Source organism: Gobio gobio (assembly GCF_949357685.1).
Source record: "Gobio gobio genome assembly, chromosome: 9".
NCBI lineage: Eukaryota > Metazoa > Chordata > Actinopteri > Cypriniformes > Gobionidae > Gobio > Gobio gobio.
This window is the reverse complement of record NC_137115.1, coordinates 13,201,812-13,228,353: the sequence shown is the minus strand read 5'-3', so window position 1 is coordinate 13,228,353 and position 26,542 is coordinate 13,201,812. Positions and strand designations below refer to the sequence as shown.

General features: G+C 35.1%; 1 protein-coding gene across 1 annotated transcript in view; it reads right to left on the bottom strand.

Moving 5' to 3' along the window:
- rasa2 (RAS p21 protein activator 2) overlaps positions 1-26,542 on the bottom strand; it is a 65,754-nt gene that overhangs the window by 24,290 nt on the left and 14,922 nt on the right. The window contains exons 3-16 of the mRNA XM_079825746.1: positions 22,108-22,214; positions 21,922-22,016; positions 16,411-16,487; positions 10,101-10,184; positions 9,754-9,826; positions 9,478-9,554; positions 7,006-7,107; positions 3,104-3,257; positions 1,926-2,080; positions 1,443-1,557; positions 1,207-1,281; positions 784-907; positions 449-555; positions 94-180 (exon numbers count right to left, since the gene is read on the bottom strand). Coding sequence (XP_079681872.1) covers positions 94-180; positions 449-555; positions 784-907; positions 1,207-1,281; positions 1,443-1,557; positions 1,926-2,080; positions 3,104-3,257; positions 7,006-7,107; positions 9,478-9,554; positions 9,754-9,826; positions 10,101-10,184; positions 16,411-16,487; positions 21,922-22,016; positions 22,108-22,214 — 1,432 coding nt within the window. The remainder of the gene's footprint in view (positions 1-93; positions 181-448; positions 556-783; positions 908-1,206; positions 1,282-1,442; positions 1,558-1,925; positions 2,081-3,103; positions 3,258-7,005; positions 7,108-9,477; positions 9,555-9,753; positions 9,827-10,100; positions 10,185-16,410; positions 16,488-21,921; positions 22,017-22,107; positions 22,215-26,542) is intronic.

The following is a 26,542-nucleotide window of genomic DNA, read 5'->3' as shown; positions in this document are numbered from 1 at the left end:
TGTAAACATATTCTGGTTTGGTCCAAAGTCTAGGGGAAAACTTTTGAAAAAGTTATTTCCTTCAGCATACCGCATGACTAATGGCTGACATACCAGTTTGTTCTTGGAAAGGCTGCCCCAGCTGCCCAGAGACTGGATGGTTTTAGAGATAAGAGTAAGTGTGCGGGAAATTTCAGGGTCCTGAGAGAGAGAAAGAGGAAGATAGGTGATTCTCCCAACTCATGTTTTTACCCAAAGTACATTTACTGGTAATTATTTTACACTCTATCGACTAAACGCGTCTATTGTTCTCTCGAAACATTCTCAGAAAAGACGCGTGTCTCAATGGGTCTTTCCTACCATGAATAAATTAGTCACATGCTAAAAAAAGGAAGTAAATCATGTTTGTTACAAATAGGTTGTTTGTTTTAGCTGTTGTGTGATGTGACTGTTTTTGTTGCACACTCACGGGATGATGGGATCTCAACTGGAAGGTGTGTGGAGAGAGAACAGCCACCGCAAAGAACCTCAGAAATACGAAACTACTGACCGCTGAGTACTGCACATGAGGATCCGCTGTGGTGAGACACACAGACAGAGAGATTTTTTTGTCATGACTGAGTTTCTGGCTCCTCCTAGTGGTGAATCGACACAGTCTTACAGGAATGCATGCAGAGACTTCAGTGTGAGGTCATAAATATTTACAATATTGAATCACTGAAACATTCATGAGTAAAATAAATGTGTGGATCCTGCACAAGCAAATGAGAGTGAAAGTGTGTCCATCTGCATGTGCTGCTTCACCTGTAAAGCGCTTAGATGCGAGCTGTCTGAGTGACCTGAAGACGTCACACATGAGGGGAGGACAACTGGAGCTGGACTGTGTTATAGATGTAAAAACCTTCTGCACATAACCCTGAAGATTCTCCTAAGAACACACAAACACGAAAAAATTGAGGGCACAGTCATGAGAATTGACTGCATCTAACCTGTAAAATTACAGGTTATATTATGTCCATATCAACTTATATATAGCTAGGCTTGCGTATTAAACACTATATCAGATGGTATAAACAGAGGAAGTATTAAAGGGACATTATTACTCCGACATTTTGAATTTCAGGTTAATTTTTGGGGTTTGAGTTTTTAATTTCTGACCAAAGTATTTCATTTCTATGGGCAAATTAAATACAAAAAGTCAACAAGAAATCCCCAAAAAAACCTCACCTTGTTGACCTCCACATTATCGCCTTCTTTCAGTTTGACAGGATCAATCTCACAGGTTTTATTTGATTCAAAGATCTGTAAAGCAGAATGAAAGCAACAAACCATTTAAAACCATGTAGGTCTGAGAGTTAACAACTGTAAAATCTGAGTCACAAATTTCATTTCATTCATCTATAAACATGTCCGATAAACATAAAAAAAGAAGAAAACAACTTAAGAAATCTTGTGTGTCTAACCTCATTGAGAACAGGTTTGAGAGTAACGGTCAAGTAACTTCGACCCACAATCTTCATCATGTCATCTATGCAGCGGGTGGCCAGAGAATTCCCTCTGAATATGGTGTTGGCCTCTCTGCACAGGGAGACGAGGACATTTTAGAGGACAAAGAAATAATCTGTGTTTATAACCTAGACAAACTTTGGGGCAAAAAAAAACATACAAAAAAAACTATATGCACACTGACAATTTATACAACAAAAAATTCAACAAATATTAAAACAAAAACGGTATAGATATTAATTAAACAAAAACTAAACTGAAAAAAAATATGGATATTGACAAAAATCTAAACAAATATTCATAAAAAAAAAAAATGCATACTGACAAATAATTATATGGAAACTATATGGATATTACCAAAACAAAACATAAACAAATTTTGCCTAAACAAAAAAAACAAACAACTATATAACGTTTTTTGTGTGAGTGTGATACTGAACTGTGTATTCTCCAGCTCCAGGGCGGCCACAGCGGTGAGAAAGGGCAGCAGTCTGTTGTGATGGAGCAGCAGTCTGACTACAGGAAGCAGTGCTTCATAGCCCAAACTCTCCCTGCATATATCTCCCAGAACATGAGCTGCGGATGCTGAGATCGGCTAGAGACACAAAGAAACCGAAAGCAACGAAAAGATGTTATAAACCAAAGAATGTGCATCTGAAAACTAAAAATAATGTTCAGTAATTAAACATGACTGCCAGTCATAAAGGGTTAGTTCACCCAAATATTCAAATGATCCCATAATTTACTCAAGCCATCCTAAGTGTATATGGTTTTCTTCTTTCAGTCAAACAAAATTAGAGTTATATAAAAACAATATCCTGGCTCTTTCCAGCTTTATAATGGAAGTGAATGGTACCCTAGATTTTGAAGCCCAAAAAAAGTGCATCCACCCATCATAAAAGTAATTCATACGGCTCCAGGGTGTTAATAAATGCCTTCGGAAGTGAAGCGATGCGTTTTAGTAAGAGAAATATCCATATTTATAACTTTATAAACTATAAATCACTGGCTTCCAATAACAGCTGTACGCAAGTCTAGTTCTGGCAGAAGAGTGACCTCTGACCCGATGCATGACGTATTGACAAATGTGGAAGCACAGTGGATAGAGCAAAACAAAAAAAGTTATGAATTAGAAGTGTAAAACAATAACTTTTTATGAGAAATGTCAGAGGATTTTGATATAAGAGAAGAGGGGCTTGAGTTTGTTGCCGAGCCCTATTTGTTTGCACCGCAAGATGAGTCTACTCTCACCTAAGCTTAAGCTACTCCTACATCCTAGGTCATCCAATTATAAAGCTTAGAAAAGCCATATGCGAATTCGCTTCAAACGTGTGAATGCACAAAAAGCACCAAATAAAATCACTCGAGTGCAACGCACGTACCACGCAAGACACTCAATTCGCCTCTGGACTAGATGCACGAATGAGGCGAAATTGTGTCTATCGCGCTGCGCTAACCGCGTCGCAGGACCTCCAGACGCGCGTCAACGTGTCTTTACATTGACTTAACATTGAAATCACTCGCTCCAGATGCTCAATTCGCATTCGGTGTGAAAGCAGCATAAGGCTTGTGGCAAAGTGCATAAGTTCTGCCAGACAGATGGGGGATGCTATTGTACCTTGACATCTGGGGATTTGAGCATTAGGTTTCGGAGGGCCGTGTAGCAGGCAGAGGGTAGGACGTTGTCCTCCGTGTACGTTACTTTCAGACGTAGAGAACCCAGATCTTCTGGCTTAGACTTTGTACCGTTTCCTTTCGGCTGTAGCAAGTACCTACAAAACACAAAGCAAAAGAAATGTCCTCTTTTTAAATAGCTATTTTACAGTGTCACACAGCTTCATCATTCAATATGCTGTATTACAGACTGTATATTAAATATTCACAATATAGTCACAATGATTAAGCTGGCACTATAAAATTAAGCAACATTGAGACTGTTGTGATGATTTTGAAGCCCTATTCATTTAGTCATTAAAAGGTTAGTTCACCCAAAAATGAAAATTCTGTCATTAAATTACTCACCCTTATGTCGTTTCAAACCCACAAGACCTTTGTTCATTTTTGTTTTCGTGTTCTTTGGAACACAAATGAAGATCTTTTTTTGATAAAATCTGAGAGATTTCTGTACCTCCATAGACAGATACGCAACTGACACTTTGACGCTTCAAAAAGTTCATAAAGAGATCATAAAACTAACCCATATGAATTGGGCAGTTTTGTCCAAATTTTCAGAAGAATCTCGATCTCTTTATATGATGGACAAATTGAATTTAGTCTTTTATTCACATAGGGATGAACGAAAGTCTAACAGGTTTAAAACAAGATGAGGGTGAGTAATTAATGACAGAATTAATTTTTTTGGGTGAACAATCCCTTTAAGTTTCAGTCACTCACTGTTACTAAACTAGCTTTGTGTATGCAAGTGTCGAGACATTTTAAAAGCAAAAACACATTAGATTTAAGTCTCCACTAATCAGTTCAAACTACTTCAATAATTATATAACTAATTGTCTAATTAGTTATATAATTTTCCAGCCTTTTTTTATCCTTTCTATATGCGTGTCTAGCACATGTATCATTTTATCCTATGTGTCATTTGCATTGCTCAAACTACAAAGTACAGGAATTAGTGCGGCAAGACTGAGTTTAATAGTGTCAGCGGCTGTTTGTGTATGTGCGCTTGTTTTATGCTAGGTTCATGCAAAAGCTCACCCACGCAGTAGACTCACTGCCCTCATTCAAAACATGCAGATCAGTATCAACAAGTTCCCTCAGTCTACACACACACACTAATGCACGCACATACAATGTTTACACAACACTACCGGCAGGACGCTGTGATCCACAGTCTGAGGACACAAGGGAAGCGGGCAACGGAAGCAATCCGCCCAAAACACACACACCTACACACCTCGAGTCTCTTGACTGCTTCTCGACAAAAAACATCAGAGATAAGACACAATTGCAGCTGAAATCTATATGATGGATGCTGCAGTAAGCAGTCATCGCAAATGTCTCAAAGCTTGGCCTTGAGTAATGGGCCTCTAAAGTAATGCTGAAGTATGTTCATTTAATCTCTGACGTCAGAGAGGTGGTGCTCTCATGCCTGATTGGGCTGATAAGGGCAGTGGAGAGCTCGGATTGGCTGTTATCTCCCTTCCTCATCTGTTCAGCAGTGTACCTCACTCACTCTGCAGCTGACGAGAACATACACTGAGATCAGCATATTACAGCAAAGGAAGTGGGTACATGCACACCTCATAGCAGGACTGGGTCATATACAGAGGGGTTCAACTTGTGAGAATGCTTCTATTTTGCATGTCTAATTTAAAATGCCCCTATTATGCTTCTTCGAATATTACCTTTCATGCAGTGTGTAATACAGTAACAAAGTGCATGACAAAAAGTTATTGTCTCCTAAAAGAAAGAATCAATTCTGAACTGCTGAAATGAGTCATCAGTAATTCCAGTCTCACTTCCTGTTACATATCTAGTAACAATGTAACAAATTTGCATAATGCCAGCCTATGCTCTTCAATGGCTGCCTGTGAACAACGTCTACTTTGACCCGCCCTGAAACAATGTAGTTGTAGCTGAGGCCTGGAAGAGTTTGGTTCGTGTTGTCGACATGTTGAGAAGACGCGGTCTTCTGCGCTACGAAAGCAAATTCACTTTGCATACACTTTAAAAGTATGAGGACTCGCACAGCAATTGATACGGTAAAACCGATGCCATTGTTACTGTTCATACTGTTCATATTACTGTCAAGCGCTGAGGAAGAGCTGAAATTCAGACATGGCATTTGCTGTTTAGTTTCCAACAAGCGCTGTAAGCGGTAGACCAATCACAACAGAATGGCCGTCTGACCAATCAGAGCAGAGTAAGCTCTTGGAAAGGAGGGGTTTAGAGAGACGGCATATTGGTTATGCCCACTGATCTATATAAATTATACATGATTTCGGTGGACAAAAAAGTTTTGCATTTTTGTTTATATAGTCATTTAAATAATAATAAGAGTTGTGAAGTCATGGTATTTATGAGATACATACTGTAAATTGACTATTTTTCAATACATTTTTTATTTTTTTTAACTAAAAAAACAACACATTTCTCAAATCACTCATTTAAAAATAAATAATTTATGGTGTTGCACAATTTTATCCACCTTATTTTTCAATGCAGAAGTAACTATTATCTGTGAAAGTGCGAGACTTCCAATTCATTAGCCGATATAGACTAGAAAAATAAAGTGCAGTAAACTGCAAAACTATTTACACTACAAACCAGTGTGTTTATGATTACGATGAGTGGTCGACCGATATATCGCCAAGGCCGATATGTCGGCCGATATTTGGCAATTTGTAAAATATTGGCATCGGCCGATGAGTTTTTCTGATAAAACTAAAAAAGTAAACGGTTTGCAAAAAAGTATAGTGTTTGCTTTTATATTATTAGCAACGGAAAGGCAAACAATAGGCTATAATACTTTCTCATTTACCATCAACATTCAGCTAATACACATCTATATCATTAAAACATAACATTTAATTTCACAATGTGCACATTTGTAGCCTGCATTAATGCGTTTCTGTGCGTGACGGTCGCTTCGTGTGAAGTGAATGCGGACAGAAGAGTTCAGCTTCACTGGAGTTGCGACAAACGTTAAATTCTTGCTTTTAAAATATGCTGAGCTATTCAGTTGACCACTGTCATATTAATGTCATTTACACAGTGCTGTATGTAAAATTAGTGCTACCTTGTCTGTATTTGAAACAAATATGATTATCAGTGCGCACAAACATACCAGTTTACTGAGTGCCCTATTAGCCTACAGTGTTTTCCTTTGTATTACATTTTTTTAAATTACTTTATTTGTGAAAAATACTGTAATATGATTGAAGAATCAAGAAGTTGCCATCTAAAGTATAAGAATGTTTATTTTAAAGATTACATTTTTTTATAACAAAAAAAAAAAAAAAAAAAAAAAATTTATATATATTATATATATATATATATATATATATATATATTATAATATATTATATTATAATATATTATAATATAATATATTATATTATATTATAATATATTATATTATAATATATTATATTATAATATATTATATTATAATATATTATATTATAATATATTATAATATATTATAATATATTATATTATAATATATATATATATATATATATATATATAATATATAATAATATATAATAATATATTATATAATAATATATAATAATATATTATATAATAATATATTATATTATATTATATTATATTATATTATATTATATTATATTATATATATATATATATATATATATATATATATATATATATATATATATATATATATATATATATATATATATATATATATATATATATATATATATATATATATTACACACACATTAAAACACTTTAAAAACCAGGTGGATATTGTCAGCAAATTGAATATTCAATATATTGTCCAGCCCTACTTCTGAGTGTGTGTGTTCTTACCATGCTTTGTGGACATGGTCGTTTCTCAGGATTTTCACAGATACCCGTGTCTCTCCGAGGAACACGTCCTGTGCCAAGTTACCATTATTCCACAGCTCTACCCTGCAGGGGAGAGTGCAATAGAGTGTGCATTAGCTAAATGTTCATTTACAAACACAAATACACAAACAGTGCTCTGTTTCAATATATTCAACCCCCGGGAAATCACACGTTTGAACTCCTCCCATTTTCAGTCAAACTGAATCTGAAATCCAGCACGTAGAGTACAGATGCAGTTGCATCAAGGTGGGTTAGTCATTTTTCTCTCCACTACAGGATGAAGCTTTTTCCTCACATCAAACATGCACACAAATAAATTGCCTTTGAGTGGAAAAACCAACAACACACCAAAACCATGCATAAACATACACACACACACATTAGTGTCATGATCTAATGTGCCGTCTGGTGATTTCACCTACTCTTACCTGTCAGCTTCTGCAGAGGGCTATATGGGACAATTCAGAGTGGCACATTATGTGTCAAATCAGATCAAAGCCACATTCATCAAAACATTTGTGACATAACATTCAGTCTTCCAATCAAATAAGCACGCATCCCTGATTATCATCCACAAACAGTCAATAAGTGCAGTTATATGCTGTTTTTACAAAAACAAAAGTCTGCATCCAGCCAAAAGAAGCAAAAGTTCGAACAAAACAAAACAAAAACATACATTAAGACAGAAGAGGCAAAGATGAAACAGTGACAAAACAATAACGAAGAAGAAAAGAGAACTCACATGAGCTTTAACTAAACTAAACAAAACAAAACAAAACAAAAAACAAAAAAACACATCTAGCCACTAAAGCCAAAGATGAAACATTGACAATACAATAATGAAGAAGTGGAGAGATCTAACTTGATCTCAAATAAAACAAAACAAAACAAACATACATCCAGACAGACAGAAGAGGCAAAGATGAAACAATGCCAACACAATAATGAAGAAGAAAAGAGAACTCACTTGATCTCTAACAAAACAAACAAACAAACGCACATACAGTCATTAGAGCCAAAGATGAAACATGGACAATACAATAACGAAGAAGAGAAGAGATCTTTCTTGTTCTCAAAAAAACCAAAAAACAAACATAAATCCAGCCAGAAGAGGCAAAGAAGAAACATTGACAACACAATAATGACAAAAAGAGAACTCACTTGAGCTCTAACTAAACAAAACAAAAAGCAACAAATGCACATACAGCCATTAGATGAAACATTGACAATACAATAATGAAAAATTGAAGACATTTTTCTTGTTTGCAAAAAACAAACAAACAAACAAACAAACAAACAAACAAACAAAAACAAATCCAGCCAGGGGGCTATTCCAGAAAGCAGGTTATGTGACATACCTGGGTATGTTTAAGAGTAAGTAAGCGGATAACCTCAACTTTCGGTTCCAAAAACAGAGGTAACTTTGAGGGTCTGTATGTAAGTAGCCATAGCAACTCGCTCTCTGAACATAACCTGCTCCGCAGCAGTTTATGTTCCAGGGTTAGTTTGCTTAAGAATTGACAAAATGTAAAATGTGTATCTTGAATGCAATGTAAGTCGCTTTGGATAAAAGCGTCTGCCAAATGCATAAATGTAAATGTAAATGTAAATGCTTAAGAGGTATTCAGATGTGTGTTATATAATTAATAAAGTTATATTAATATAACTAAATTTGTTATATAGTTACGGTTATATAATATACAATATTATATATTAATTCTAAAGCACTATTATAACAAGGTGATGTTCACATTTTAATTAAATTCAAACATATTTATTATTTATTTTATTGTCATTTCACACAAGGATTTGCATTCAATGAATTAGCATCAAACAAACAATATAATCCTTATTCTCAGTGAATAAAGATTACTTAATAAAAAGATCGAAAAAATGATTGCACAACCACCAGATAGATGGCGATGTGCACTATGTAGGTTATGTAAATCGGCATTAAACATAAAAAGAAGAAGTAGAATGGCGCGCTTTTTCTTAGCGTCTGTTTCCATGGTGAATCATCGATTTGTCGCTCTGTTGAGAATGTCTTGTGTGTTAACCAGGAACATACTCTGAGTTGTCCGAACTTACTCACAGACTCGTTTTTGCATACCTCAAATAAGCAAGGTTTAGGTTAATCAACCGAGAGTTCGAGGTATATGTGACGGTAAGTTAACCTTGCTTTCTGGAATACCCCCCAGAAGAGGCAAAGATGAAACATTGACAATACAATAATGACGTGAAGAGATCTTGTTCTCAAACAATACAAAACAAAAATACTAAAACAAACATACATACAGCAAGAAGAGGCTAAGTTGAAACAAACAATGCCAACACAATAATGAAGAGAAAAGAAAAGGAGAAAAAAAAAACAGCCAGGAGAGGCTAAGATGAAACAATGTCAACACAATAATGAGGTAGACAAGGAGAACTCACTTGATCTCTAGTTTCTCTATGTCCTCCTCCTCCACCTGAAAGTGTGACCTCCCTTTGTAACTGCTTGACCTTGTGACCTGCAGAAACATTGTAAATTGTAAACATATGGCTAATGCTACAAATGCATTCCGCATCTACAAGAAATCTGACATGTTTAGAGACAAGTCAAAACGAATGACAAGAAGATACCTTTCATCTAGAGGGTTAAGAATCATGATTTAGGCTCACAAAACCAACATTCATTAACTATTACTCAATGAATGGATGAGGCTGTACCTCAAAATGAAAGGTCTCCTCAAACTGAGGGTCACTGGTTTTCTTCTTCACCTTAGTTTTTTTCTGGTCAGACCTTAGAGAGAGAAAAACAGAAAGACAGAGAGCAGGATGTTATTATTGAATCAGAGCGGATGTTATGTACTCATTTCAGCCTAGATCAGATGACAGAGGCCAAAACTATCTTCTCACTGACTGATTTAGAAACAAATCACAATAATACATTTTGACTGTTTTCAGTACTTCATTAGAAACCATGAGGTGTTTTTTTGGCAAACCTCTGTTCCTTTACAGTAAACCTTGTGATTTAAAGGCACCTTAAATGGGACTTCAAATGTTTGTAAACCTACCTGGCGGGCCCTACAAGCGCTACTGTGGCGTACGGGTCACAGTTCTGCCCACTTATCAACGGCAAACCCTGACACGCAATTATCCTGCAACAGACACACACATAGCTGTTAATGAGCCGGTTATTGAAAGTAACGGTAAATATCAAACAGCAGAAAGCTCTGTCCATACTGTGATTAAACAACACACCATTCAAGTCCACATCAAATAGCTTTCTTAACCAATTTTACTTGGTTGACACATTTCCAAGTGAAACAGGATATTTAGGCTACAGTAAATAATGCCTAATAAACTATTTGACCTTTCCCCTTGAAAGCACAATAAACCTTGTGATAGCACAATATCACAAAATCATTCACACCAATTAAAATGATCACTTTTTAATAAAAAAAATAAAAAACAGGGTCAATTTTTGTCATATTCCCCATTCTGGCCAGAACTGCAGATTCTCATTTTATTTTTATACTTAAGAATATGTTTATTCAGCAATGATTCGTTAAATTGATCAAAAGTGACAGTTAAGACATTTATAATGTTACAAAGGATTTAAATTTCAAATAACTGCTGTTCTTTTGAACTTTCTATTCATCAATGAATCATGAAAAATGTATCATGGTTTCCAACAAAACATTAAGCAGCACAACTGTCTTCAACATTAATAAATAATATTAACCCTCTGGTCCTCTTCGTTTAAGGGTCACACTTGGCTTCTTCTCGGTCAAAACTGACCGAAGCCTTAAAATGTAATTTTTGAAGGTAGATTAGTGCCATCTGGTGGGAGTAAAAAAAGAAAAACAGATGTAATACCCTGTTATGACCACTAGATTCCTATAACTCTATATAAAGTAGCTTATAAATTCTCTAGTGTTTTTAGACATAAATACTTATTTTTATTAAGTTATGGATTTGGATTTATACTTAGACATTCTCAAACACTATTGTTTGTCAACGTTTAGATTTTTTTATTTTTATGTTGATTTGAAGTGTCGGTTTTTGCATCAATTTTATCACATTCAAACCGGAGCAGAGAGGAGAACATTTTGAACATATAACATCAAAATTCAATAAAAATGTAACAAAAATTAACAGGTATGTTTTATCACAGCATAATAGATCTTATTTTAACCTCTTATTTGAGAATTTTGGTTAAATTTTAGCACATTGATACAGCCACACCAGTTCATTTGTAAGGGTATTATATTGTGGTTTGTGTGTGTGTGTTTTTTTCTGGATCATGGCTGATTTGTGGTTTGTATCACCAAAAGATTCCCTGAGTTTTTGAATTTTTGAGTATTTCCCATTAATTTCGGATGTCGGCCATTTTTGACCACGAAGGAGACAAGTGTGACAATTTTTTTCCCGACCCTTTAACATAACCAAAACATCTCCATGATTGTTTTGTGTGTTCACATAGCTAATGTGACAAAAGTCACCAAGTGTCATCCCATTCTAATGAAGCAAAAAAAATGCATTTCAAAACGTAAAATGTTTCGGTCATTTTTGACCAAAGAGGACCAGAGGGTTAAGAAATGTTTCATGAGTAGGAAATCATCATATTAGAACGATTTCTGAAGGATCATGTGGCACTGAAGACTGGAGTAATGATCACAGGTATAAATAACATTTTAATATATATATATATATATATAAAATGTTAAATTGTAATATTATTTCACAATATTACAGTTTTTACTGCATTTTTGATCAAATAAATGCAGCAAAAACATTAAAAAAATCTTGCTGACCCAAAACTCATTATACATTATATGTATAATTTCACATTATACATATCAACATTTTATGTCACAAAATTATAGGCGTTTACATTTTTAAAAGGGAAACTTAAATAAATAAAATAAAAAACGCATTGCATTCAAAATCGCATGGTTTATAATAGGTACTACATTTGGTTTGAAACTTACTTTGCAACAGTATTTTCTATATAGTATGAATGTGTGTAGTATGAATGAAATTCGTAAGTACTACATGCCTCATGTTGTCACATGACCTATGGCATCAGTTGCGTCGCTTCACCGCCATTTACAACTCCACTCTCCTGTGGCCTTACGGGATAGTAAAGTGTCCATTAAATGCGCACTTCAGAAATCTCAGTGGAAGTAGTAGGTCATTTCGTCAACTGAATTTCGAATACTATGTATTTGGACATATGACCCTGTTGGAGTACTGTTTTTTGCATACTATATAGACAATAAGTATTTGATTTCTAACACACCCTAGGTTTTGCAATTTGCAATAATAGCAGAGTACAAAAATACAACGTTAACATGTAATCCATACACACACTTTGCTGGAAAACAAAGACACATGGTCCAAACAAAATATCTTTTTTGTGACTATAGAGTGCAGCAGTGCCTGCCCACTTTTTCAGCGGCGTTGATTCCAGAAGTATTTTTCCATTAATTTCTCCCCATAGGGATTTAAAAACAGTCTTCATTAAAGCGTTATAATAAGCCATGAACTAAGCCAATCAGCTTCAAGGTGAATCATAACTCGTGCTGTCAAATCGATTAATCACAATTAATTGTATCTAACATAAAAGAGTGAGTGAGTGAGTGTATATATGCATACTTACAACTTTTTATGTTAGATGCAATTAATCACAATTAATTGATTTGACAATACTAATCATAATATTATTTGAAAATAATATTGAAAATCAGACAATATAAAAGGTACAAGTGTAGGGAGATTGAATCTATTACGTCATTCGCAGTGCTTCATGGGAGTGGGTGGGGCTAAAGAGATCTCTCTGATAGGTGGAATCATACGCACAGCATCATGAGTAATTCATGAGTAATCATGAGTAGTTTTTCACCACGAATTCCGCTGTTAAACACGGTTATTTTAAAAGTTGTAATAATGTGGGCTGATGGCTTCAACAGAAGCAAATACTATCAATTAACAACCTCGTAGCTCACAGTAAGGCTGTCTTTAAAGGTTTATGAGTTATCGTTAAAAATCAATTTCCCTATGAAGACAATGAATTGAGTTTTCACTTCTGGAACTCGACTGTTGCACTCTATTAGGAGTCATTCTCAATATTTTGATAAAATCTCATCTGTATTAGTTAGTTAGACAACATTATTGGTGACATTTAAACCTGAAGAATTGACAACAATGTTCAATACATGCAACAATAAAACCAAATGTTTGCATTCGCAAGGCACATGATCTACAAATGTATTATGTAGCAGCTCAGTGAACAGGCCCGAAACCCTCTCAGCCATCCTTATTGTTGAACCCTCATGTTGAGCTGTCAGAAGTTCCTCCACGTCACAAGTTAAAATATTAGTGAATGAGAGAATGAGAGGATGAAAGAAGAACGTGCATAAATGAAAGTGTCAGATAAGAAGGGTGAAAGCAGAAGCACTGCTATCCAAGACAGGAAGTAATTCACACTTGTAGTCGTCATGGTGACAGCCATGAAGCAGTGAAAGAAGGTGAGAAAGAACGACAGAGAGGGAGAGAGCATGAAAGAGAGAAATAAGCAGTGTGACGGCAAAACAAAACCACAGAAACAGCGCGGTGCGAACTTCCTGCCGTCACGGCATCGCTTCCTCTTTCGTCAACCTGCTCTGTGGGAGAGTGTGAATGAACAGCGATGGCCAACATTAAGCACAGAGATGCACGTCAGCAACTCTCTGTTGAGTCAAACCATTTTTCACACCATTAAAGAAAATACACACACCCTGTAGTGGTGTGAACGTGAACTTCACAGGTATTCTCACCATCCCAGATGACACGCAAGTTAATTTGTCCAGTGTCCACATGTCACAGAATGCATACAGTGCAAAGTAATTCATGTGAAGTACAAAGAAAGCACAATGGTAATATAGAAAATATACAGAAACATAGAAAAAACATGCAGAATTAAGCATATAGCACAATCTCCCTGTTTTCTAGATCAGAGATTCCCAATCATTTTTTTTCAGCAGAACCCCTTTGACTTAAACTATTGTTTGAAGTACCCCCTGAGATTTTAAGTTATTATTATATTTCACTAATTTAACAACACATTCGCATGTTCACGGTTCTCTGATGTCGGTTAATGGTCACATGACATGCAGGAAAACATAACATATCTCATCTTATTTAGTAAGGGTTGCACGATTAGGTAAAAAAAAGTGATTATTTTTTCATGAATTGCAATTGGATGATCATTTAATCTTATAAGAAAACGTCTCATGCTGCTGCTGCTAAAAAAAACAAACAAAACAATGATATATATATATATATATATCATTGTTGTTTTTCATATATATAATGGTAACACTACATTAGTTAATATGAACTAACAGTGAACAGCATTTATTAATCTTAAATGTTTAATTTCTACATTTACTAATACATTTTAAAATCTAAAGTTGTATCTGTTAACATTAGTTAATGCACTGCAAACTAACATGAACAAAGAATGAACATGTATTTTTTTTATAAACTAACAATAACACAAGTTAATAAATGCTGTAATAATATATCATAGTTAGTTCATTTTAACTAATGCATTATAGTAAAGTATTACCATTATTTTTTTTAACTCAAATGATAAAAAGACACAAATTGTAATAAAATAATTGTGTTTTAATATTAAACTAATTGTTGATAATTATATATATTTTTTACAACACATGTTACAATACTAACATGTCTTCAATTCTTGAGGGTTCAATGTTTGAAAGAATTTACTTTAGCAAAAACTGCAGGAAGTCCTTTATGGCAGGTTTATAAACACTTACAAATATGATAAAATGCTGAAAACTTGTACACAAATATAGAAAATCATGCAAATTTGAAAAGAAAGTGAACCTGTACCCAAACGCACGTTATACGCAGCATGCAGAGATGGAGTTTCAATTTTATTTTGACCGTAGTCCTATTTATGCATTGATTTTCTGATTTAATTATAAGCTTTTAATTTACATTAACATGCATTCCTTTAGCAGACACTTTTATCTAAAGCAACTTACAATTAAAGAATACAACAAGCAATTCATTGTAAAGAGGTAATAAACACAGAAGTGCTAGAAATGCAAGAATTCTATCATTCTAGAATAGTAAGGTTTTAATGATTATGAGAGCATAGATAGATAAAGGATAGACAAAGGAATAGTGAAGTAGAATATTATTTTCTTTCTTCATGAACTCACCAACCCACTTGCAGACAATGGATACTACTATAATATGGATATTTGATTGGATACTGGTAAAACATCTACTATAATATAATGAAATATAAGTTAAATAGCCTACAATATATGCTGAGATCAAACTGTAGAATACATCAAAATAATCAATTCAGATAATGTTTATTTTAGGTTTTAGAAATTTAAATACACATAAGTACTAGCAAAAAACACTGATGTCTATGGAAGTGGCAATAACAATCCTGTCAGACGGTTATAATTTGACTACGTGTTTTATTCATATCAGATACACATTATATAGTTAACTATATAGTTTACTCTATTCTTCTCCAAGTTCAGCGGTCACTTACTTTCATGTATTTCGTGAGACGAGGAGTTATTTACGTGATGTACATCCAACAGATCCGATTCTCTGAGGCGCAAACTAACATGGCGGCGCCCATCGTGCATTATAGATCAACTAACATGATCATTATAAAGGGTTTTAAATGACAAAACACATTCACTTACAAATATTTGAAAATCAGAATATCGGATAGTTCATGACATAGTTAGCAAGTTTGTGAATATTTTGAATAAAATAGAAAAAACTGATACAGCTGAGCTGTCATACAGCACTATTGCGGCTGCTGTGTGTCATGTGAGAAGCATATAAATAAAACAATAAGGTGATTCTAAAATATTTAGCCAGAGAATATGGTCATATTTCTGAATATGACCATAGAAGCTGGTTTGTAGTATACCAAGAATACCGATACAATATACTGTGTTAAATTAGGCCTATTGTAGTTGGGTTAAGTGGCTTAGGTTTTACTGTGAATTTGTTAAGTAAATTGTGTTTTGTATCCATTTATATTTATATAATTAAGTAAACTTTAAAATAAAAAGCCATTCTTTACTGTCATCCACTGTCGTTTTGTGGCTGTTTATTTTTTTTTAAAGTATCGGTTCAGGCATCATTTAGGCGCCGGTACCGTTTTAAAAGTAACGGTTTGGCACCGGTAGCCAAACCTTGACCTCTTGATATCCTGTTTCACATTGAAGTATGTAACATTACAGAAGTACAATGGGTTGAGAATGCAAATTCATGTTGAGCTCAAACACATTTAAAAACACACAAACACATGCACTGACAGGCATCACTTACTGAACCACAAGCTGCTGGCAGATGGATCCATTCTCTGTGATCAGTTCATTCAGCTTCATCTCTAAATGAACCTTCCCCTGTCAAAATAAAAAGACTTATGTCACAATATCCAACACAGATGCAATTACACTTTATTAGAGTTATTTATGGCATAACTCACATATTCAACAACACATTCATGGGGACTCTCCATAAACAATCATTTTTATTCGGTACAAACAGTATATTCTATCCCCCTACACCTAAACCTTCCCATCACAGCAGGACTGTAACCACCATGGACATTGAGGGGGACAATCCCCTCGAATAATAAGAGATGGCAAAATTGTCCCCACCCAATATTTGATATTCTTGATGCTGCTTTGCTGTGCTCCATTACACACCGCTCTGTTTGTTGCTAGTTTGTTGGTTGGTCTGCCTCAGCGGTCTAACCTCAGTGCTGCCTCAGTGCTCGTCACTGTCAGAATGAGTGGGATGGCCAATCAAATCAAAGAAGGCGGGGCTTACTGCTAGTTAGTTATAGCAGTGAAAGAGTGCGTCGTAAGATGCAAGTAGCTAAACATTTAATATTTGACAACTGTTTACGATAAAAACATTCAGCGATGTAGTATTATCAAGTGATGCAAACTACTTGACATTTTTACTACTTGAAATTTCACAATTTTGAATTGAAAATATGACATTATTTGTGTGAATCATAATGGAATTGGATGTGACAAATTTTTTGTTGTTGCATTTTTACATATATTTGGCAGACAAAAATAAGAGTGAATGTGTGCATATTTAAAAAACAAAAACAAATTTGTTATTTGCAAATAGTTCACTTCATAACTACAATAGAACAGGAACTTTTATCGTTCTTATTTCTTTTTCTTTATTTCCTTTTACTCATTTAATCATTTAATTCCTTTAAATAAACCAACAAGACCAAGACCATTTGGTCCCCACAATGTAGGTTAAACACACACACACACACACACACACACCTGAAACACAGAATGTGTTTTGAGGGCCAAGTTGCTGAATATAAACTTCAGAAACACTTAGTGTCTGGACTTTTAATCATGACGGACATGTTTATGATATAATATGATATATGTGGAAATAACCTATCCAGCCAGTCAAATTTGTTGAGGCTGATAATGTCGGAATGAGAAAGTGTGCAAACAGAGGAGAGGCAAAAAGGAAAAAACAGGGAGGGAGAAAGATAGAGAAGAAAAAAACAACATAAAAACACCCACATACTCCTACGCAACATTTTGTGCAAGTTCCTTTGAAAAATGACACCGAGAACGCACCAATAATTCAACGTTAACAGATGTCCAAAGCAGACAGATACTATAGAACTACTTTTTAAAAATATATATTTTTTATGCATTATGAAATGGCAAAAAAATCTATTCATAGAATATTGCCATCTAATTGTTTAACCCTGCAGAAGTAGCAAATGTTGAGCAGAGATCTATTTGCAAGATACAGTACACCTACAATATATGTTATACGCTAATTTTATAAAGTATGTGGAAAGTCTGGAAACAAATAACTTGTTTTGTGTAAATAAATAAATAAATACGTTTTTTTTTTGAGTATGTAAGGGCTTTTTGAACACAGAGATTGTGATTTCAGCCAGTTCAGGGCGGCTCTGAACGTTATCGGATGGAACAGCCACCCACCTATTTCTCGTCCTCAGGGTAAAAGACACATAAACCAAAGTGTTTAACCACTGTTGTAACTGTAACATTTCAACTCTAGGGTTATCAAGAGCCTATCAATATTTTTCAGCATTTTAACAATATTCTATATTTTGATATCAATGTTTTTTTGCGTGCGAAAATTGCCATGAGTATGTTTTTTTTTGTAAAAAGTGTCAACCAAACTGCAACTTTTGCAAAGCAGATCAAATATGATGCAAGAAGTGCAATACAGAAAAAAATCATGTTAAATAATACTTTGTTTCACAGTTTTTACGAAATGTACGCAAAATGCTGATAAACTGAACTGAATAACTTTTATTATATAAAAAAATGCTGTAATAAATAGTAATTTTTATTAAAAATATATAAATATATGAAAAACGACAGATTTCCCAAGAACAATTCTGTGAGAGGAAAAACAATATTCCCTGAAACAGATTTTCTAAATCTATTAATTGAAACAAAACAAAAAAACGATTGAAAAATATATATTTTTGGCTGCTAAAGGCTGGAATACACTACAAGACTTAAAATCTGAACAAATTTTAAAACACTTTCCGGGGATCATACACTACCAGACTTTCAAATCGTTCTGTACACAACAAACTCACAGAAACACAAGCCTCGTTGCTAGCAGACGCATGAAAGATGAAACAAACATGGATGTACAGGAGATGACTGCAGTAGTTGTTGTAGCGACTCAGTGCTGACTATTGAGTCGCAAAAGAAAAAATGAGACAACAGTAAAGTGGTGAAGGTATGACCTCACTTAGTAGCCAGTTAACATCACGCTGGTTCCCTAGAGAAAAAAACCCAATAGAATTTTCCCATAGGCTTTTGGATTATCGTTAAAGACAAGCTCTGTGGTTAACAAAAAATGTATAATACTTTTGTCCATCAAGATCATTATCACAGATGAACAACTTTTATGAATTTTGAAGTCTAAATGTAGTCGCCAGAAGTAAAAAAGCTAAAAGGAAGGCTATATATGAACTACACCATGGTCCCGCGATTTCAACGTCACCATTACTAAGCTTCCAACAACTCTTCCAGTTTTTATCTTAAAACATTTTCCCAGAATGTTTGAGTTAGAACAGTTAATAATAGCACAATAATAAGCGTTCTGAGGCTGTAAAAGCGGACTGAGTTTACCTTTTCAGCATGATGAATCGACCTGCCTCTGTAGTCCAATTTAGCCACTTGTTAGCAACTGCCTTTTTCAAAAAATCACGAGTGGGGTAATACTGATGTTTATGTTGTAGAATAAAACGTGAAAGTGTCTTGAGCTTGTGTTCACCACAGATCTTATTTCAGCCATTTAACCAAAACCCCATTCAAAAAACCCACTGACAGGACGGGGAACCAGCAGTGCTAAAATGCTAACTTGCTTCCGCGTTTTGGCCTACAAAAGATGTCATACCTGCACCACTCTATGGGTGGGTAGACGCCATTTCACGACACCATTTCAACTAAAAACTGACTTTTTATACGTTTTGGCCATTCATTTACATGACAACTGCATTTTGGAAATGATACCATTAAGGCCCGATATACTTCAACCGAAATTGAAGAACGAACTGATGTGACGTCATGTCGAACAAAATCAGGCCAAAACGAAGTGCGTTTGGAGTTCGTTGTGGGAGTTTGAAACAGCTTGCCAAAGCCTAGCCATATCGGCAATTTTCATTTTCCGTCGGTCTTAGTAGACGATGTAACTATACTAGGGCTGTCAAAAGATTAATCGCATCCAAAATAAAAGTTTGTGTTTACATAATATATGTGTGTGTACTCTGTTAATTATTATTTATATATAAATACACACACATTCATGTATATATTTAAGAAATATTTGCATGTATATACTGCATATACATTTATATAATCTATAATATATATAAATATAAATGTTTTATATATAAAAATAATATTTTTTTCTTAAATATATACATGCTTGTGTGTGTATTTATATATAAATAATAATTAACAGAGTACACACACACATATATTATGTAAACACAAACTTTTATTTTGGATGCGATTAATCGCGATGAATCTTTTGACAGCCCTAAACTATACACATCACAAAATGTAAATAGGAAAATGTTGGCGTTATTTTGTCACTTATTGAGCAGTAGGCTAGCTGGAGCCGTTTACCTCCAGTCTTTGTGCTAAGCTAGGCTAGCGGTGGGTGCGTCAGACAGAGTTATGACAGGCACGGAGATGAGGACTTATCTAACTCTGGGGGATACGGTGAATAAGCTTAAGTCCCAAAAGGTCGGCATGTTCCTTTAATTTAATTTTGTATTGTTCATTTACTTTTGGTAGATAGAGGACAGCCTCGGTTTCAGTTGCAATGCATCATACACTACAATATGTGTTGTAAAATCAGCAAACATGATATGCTCCGACTGGATGGAATCAAAGTCTGAAGCTGGAGTCTGTGCCTGTGATTTTCTGTCAACTCTGACTGCCCAAAATCTGCAGACTGCAAACGTGTAGTATTCCAGTCTTAGGCCCGGTTTCACAGACAGGGCTTAGATTAAGCCAGGATTAGGCCTTAGTTCAATTAAGAAGTACCTTTTATAAACGTGCCTTAGAAAAAAACATTACTTGTGTGCATCTTGAAACATATCTTAAAGTCCCAGTGAACCGGAAGTTGCAACTGATTTTATTTCAGTGCTGTGACGCATTTCCAATATACTAAATATTGAATAGAGGGCAGGGTTTTACTTCAGCGCTCCTCGTCTCCATCTCTCGCATAGAGCAGACTAACGGTTGGAGTGGTTAAGAATATTCAAACCCAAGCCGTCTAACTGACAACATCTGAGAAGGAACATCATTCCAGACCGGAAGTTATTTTTCAGATTTTGATTAAAGATTACCACGGCAAAAAAATTGTTTGGTGTATTAACTTGCACGGATTAATTGTTCACCCTAAGACCTGTAATGTGTGCTAACAAAGTAAACAAGGTCGATTTTGATTTCATGAGTAGGACTTAAATATGTCGGTGCCATTGTTTTATCAATGTAAGTTGCTTTACTTTAAAACAGCTCAACCTTTCACTTTAGTCTGGGACTAGCTTTAGCCTCGTCTGTGAAACCAGAGGTTAAAGTATCGATACTAAAATATCGTCTCGCAAGTTGTAAAGCAGGAAAAATGACTAAACTAGCCTTTGGACTCGGTTTAAAAATAAAACAAATAAAAAGCCAATTAAAATAGTACAATATTCACAACGCCACATAATTACATAAAAAAGTCATAGCAAATATATTGCAAGTATTCAAAATATTGCCAATTTTCAATTAAACTGATGTTTTCAATATACATACAAATGTAAAAACACATGCAAATCTTGATTGCTAAGGTTCATTTCCTTGGTTGGCAAACTGCTATTTGAAATCGCCCTCCATTGTGATTTTTTGTTCTTGTTTTTTCAAAACAGACTTTTACAAAAAAACAAATTCCTTTAGGTAAACACTTTTTGTTTCTGATACAGTAAATCCACACCCCCTGCCCCCGGTTCTGCTGAATAGTGAATCATACTTGTGTACAAAACAGATCTGTGCATACACCATACACAAAAACAGGATGTGGAGTTGGGCCTGCATCTGCTTTCAAATCATTGGGCCACATATAAGAGCTGACTAATCATACATTGATTTAATTGGGTATAGCAAGGCAATGGCCATCATAAACTCATCTGACTGGCCCAAACCTTGGCTGGAGACTAACCACAGAAGGGAAGTAAGGCTGTGTATTCAATGTATTGCTCGGTTGGGTGTGTGTTTGTGTGCTGAATGATAACTGTTCACTCACCTGAACTTCTGAGTGTGGATCCACGGGTTGCAAGTGAAACCAGTTCTCTTTCCCGCAGTACTTGTATAGATCTTCCTTCCTGATGGCTACTTTCCCTACAAACAAACACACACGAAAGCTTTAGTTGACATGTACACTGTGTATTAGTCTTGTACATGAGACAAAACAAGGGCGAAAGTTACTGACCTACAGGTAGATCCCTTATTTGGAACATGCTCTTGGCGTACACGTAGAAGGACAGGCATTGGAATGGGCGCGGGATTTCGAAGTAGAAGTCCTCGCTGTAGAACGGACTAAAAGCACAGGACAGAGACCATTAAAATCACAACCACAGTAGTGACTCCAAACACAAAACTGCAACAAACATTGCATTAGAGGGGGAGAAAGATGTTATATTTTGTAAAAAAAAAATTACAAAAACAAATTTAGTTTATCTAAAGTTATGTGTAATATGGTTGTTAGTGTAAAAGAATGTTGAAATTCTGAAAACAAACACCTGTTTCTTTTGAATAATTCAGAGCAAGATATCATGAATCATAAACAATAAAACCAGGGACATTTATTCAGTTTTACAGGTGTTTGATATATATAATTAAATATAATAAATATCAAAACTGTTTCCAAGGGAATGGTTTACTTTTCATTTGATTTTAAAAGATTCATTAAATTGTAAATGCTTTAAGCCTTCATTGGATTACCACCGTTCATAACAAATTGGTTTTAAATCATAAATCCAGAAACTTTTAAAGACAACAATGAATTTCTGAAATAAATAAATAAACATTTCTATTATTAGCCCTATTATTGTATTTAAAAAAAATTAATTCAGTTGATCAGACATGCTTTGATTATTGACATTTAATTAAACTATTAAATCCAGAAAAATCTAAATGTTAAACTGAATTTGGGAAAAATATAAATCTAATTTTTATTAAACTTTTAATAAATTGTTATTAAATTGTACGTTTCATAATTCCAATTATTAGATTACTAACATTTCTGGAAAAAATAAAGAAAGAATCTACATTAAAATGGAAAAAAAATAATTTTGGAAGAAATTTTTTTATGGATTTCATAGGGCCCTAATATGTCATTGAGATTCACCCACTTAAAACACCATTAGAAATGTATGACTTTCACTGCATTATATAACAAATTATCAAACAAAATGACAATGATTAAAAAAAAGATAGCAATATATTTCACTTAAAACATCTCACAACAAATAGATTAGTCTGAAATGATAAAACAAACCTATATAAACAGCAGATAAATTATTATATAAATGAAATATCCATTATAATAGATAAAAGATAAATAACACTGTGTGGTTGGTAAATGATAGTAGATCATGTTCTTAACTTATTATTAAGAACTACAAATGTGGTTATTCTGCTCAAGTGTCCAAATACTTTTTGGGGTCAGTGTAAGCTAGGAATGTCAGACGTAAAAATCTGTATATCATATTAAGGAGTAAAAAATCATCCAAAAGGTGTAACATGCAAAATTACTTCTTGCTGTGTGACTGCAACAGTCAAATACCTCAGTTGAGACTTGAGCGGAGAATGCTCATCCACCCACACACACTCCAGCTCTCTTACACACACACACACACACACAAAATCACACACTCGTAGCCCCCGCACTCAAGAGCGCATGCGCTCCCACATACATTCACACACAAAAAAAATGTTGACCTCCCCAACACGGCTACAGGTAAAGCACTCGACTCAAAATACTGAAAATGTGGCAACACGGCACACATGAATGTTCTCAAAAAAGTGTTTAATAATATAAGAAAGATTAAGAGAGGTGACGAAAGACTGGAGGAAAGCCTTCATGCTCTGAGAGAGGCTGATTGCAAACGAGTGTGTGAACGAAAGACAAGGAGCGCTAGATAGCAAGTGTGAGAGAGAAAAGTGAGGGAACGCGTAGGTGGACACCCTTCCTTAGACACAGCCAACAGAGGCCTTTGAACAGAGGGGAAAAAACAGTTGTGAAATACCACGAGAGGAAAAGCCTTCAGAAAGAGTGAGAGATAAAGAAAATGTGCTTCTTTCAATGACTAGACGCTTTTGCAACCGAAAATGTACACAACATAATATCGCCACACACAATGTACGTCCGATATCAAGATCAAAGAGTGGAAGGTACAAAAAAAAAAAAAAGTTTTTGGTAATGTCAAAATTTTACTTAAAGTATTGAAGCTCTGCACACATTCACACACCATTCATGCTCCCTTAAATCTTGCATATAATTGCATTGAAAAATATCTTAGAGACTGGGGATTGGACTGTTTTGACCACCCAGAACACCCCAGCAACCTGCTAAAACACTCAGAACACCTTAAAGGGATATTCAAGGTGTTCCAGACCTGTTTGCTTTTCTTTATCCCGTTGAACACAAAAGAAAATATTCTGAAGGAACTATTTTTGTCCATACAATGAAAGTCAATGGGGGTCCAAAATAACTTCAAACTTTCAACTTCAAACTTCAAAAAACTGAGACAAATATCTTTTTTTGTGCTCAACAGAAGAACGAAAGCAGCAGAATTTCAGAAAGCTGAATTAATATTATGCCTTTAACATCTTCATAAAAAAGATTTACCTTATTTACCCTAAAAAAAATTATGTGCATCATGTGGTAATAATTGAAATAAAAATATTATTTTAAACACCAGCAAAACTCTTATTTAAAGGGATAGTTCATAGTTCACGCGCAATGATACAGTGAGACGTGCTCCATATATGGGAAGTGTTCAGGAGGCATACTATAAGGTTTTGCGAGAAAGAAACCGTATTATTCAGTCAAAATACTGAGCTCGGCCGTTACTCTGTCCTGTCAGCAGCCGCACTGTTGTCATAGCACCCAGGATAAGCACACATGCACCATTTTGAGAAATTAGGCTTAATAGAAACAAAGGTGACTCTCGTCTTCTCTATAAGGTATATGATAAGAAATAATACAATAATACTAATAATAAGGTAACCCTCCTGAAGTGAATGTTGTGTAACAGTTGTCATGACAACATTGCGTGAGTGGCTGCTGACGGCTCAGGAACGCACACAGAAGGCGTTTCTCAATGTCAAGGATCCTTCCTCTGCAGGACTGGTCCTTCCAAGTCACTTCCTTCAGAGGCTAGGCGAGGCTCCTCTTTAGCATTCGGAGAACACGTAAATGGAACAGGCTAGCAAGTGCACGTCAGCCTCATTTCGTCAGTGAAAAGGTCCGTTAGCCATCAATAACGTAATTTGTATAATATCAATATGGTTGTAATTTGTACTGGCATTTAAAAGTTAAACTTTACTTATATTTACTACGGTTATAACACATGTTTGGTAACGTAAATACTTACACTTGAAAGCATATTGCCCCGTTAACGCTCTGACTCTGATATTTTGAATTTTTTTAACACGATAGCAAAGCTGCGCGCATAGGATTGTGGGTGATTTGAGAGCGCTAAGAGTGCGAAGGCTACTCGTATGCATCCTTTCCTGTATATGGCATATTTTTTTCGAACGAAGGACTCAGACCTTGGTTGAAATTCCGAGGATCCTCGACATTGGAACAGTCCTTCGACGGACGTCGATGACGTAGCATCCTCAGAATTCTGGCTTCCGAGGATCCTTCCTTGACATTGAGAAACGCCCGAGCTCAGTATTTTGACTGAATAATACGGTTTCTTTCTCGCAAGACCTTATAGTGTGCCTCCTGAACACTTTCCATTTATGGCGCGCGTCTCACTGTATCATTGTGTGATACTTTTGTATTATTTTTGTAATGTTTTAGCCTGGTCGCTATTCACTGCCATTATATGGAGGAGCGTGTGCAGGACTATTTTTTAAATTTCTGCTTTTGAGGTCCGAAAAAGATTGAAGGACATAGGACACTGGAAGTAAAAGATGGCTTTATTTTCATCTCAGAGTGAACTATCCCTTTAAAATAGGCTTGCTGCGATAGTCTGTGTTGCCGGTGTTCAGACACAACGTGGCTACATAACTTTCCCACTGCGGCACTGCCCCCACCATCGTTTTTTTATAGTAATAAAATCATTTAGTTCAGTTAAAGAACAGACAATTAAAAGCTGAACATGTCTTCTTAATAAAGTGCGAGTCGAATGAGAGTCTCAGATTTCATTCTAGAGTGAGGAGCTGATGATAAGATGAGCGCGGAAGATTTGGTTTCAAAGCGTTTTGTTGTTGTGTTTTTCATTAAGAATAATAGGCTAATGAACCCACCATTCAAGCAACCCGCCCCAAAATTGGCACTAATTCTAAACCGAAAGTAAAATTCACGGTGCGTGTCCACTGGCACGTTTTCAGTTCATTTCTATGGAAGCTCATCTTCCGTAGGAATTCATTAAAAACACTTGCTTTGCTCCGCTTCGTTATGAATGCCTGAGCGGCCGTGCGCATTTTACTTTTGGTTTAGAATTAGCGATTTAAAAGCCCCTACACGTATTTCCGGTGTTGTCATGCATCGATTAACCGGTGGGAAAATGTCCTCACTGTCCCAACTCTAATTTAAAGTGATTTTATCTCTTCACAAGACTTGGATTAAAGTACTTGATTCTTATGGATTTATTTTATAATGCCTTTATTACCTTTTTTGGTGATCTACA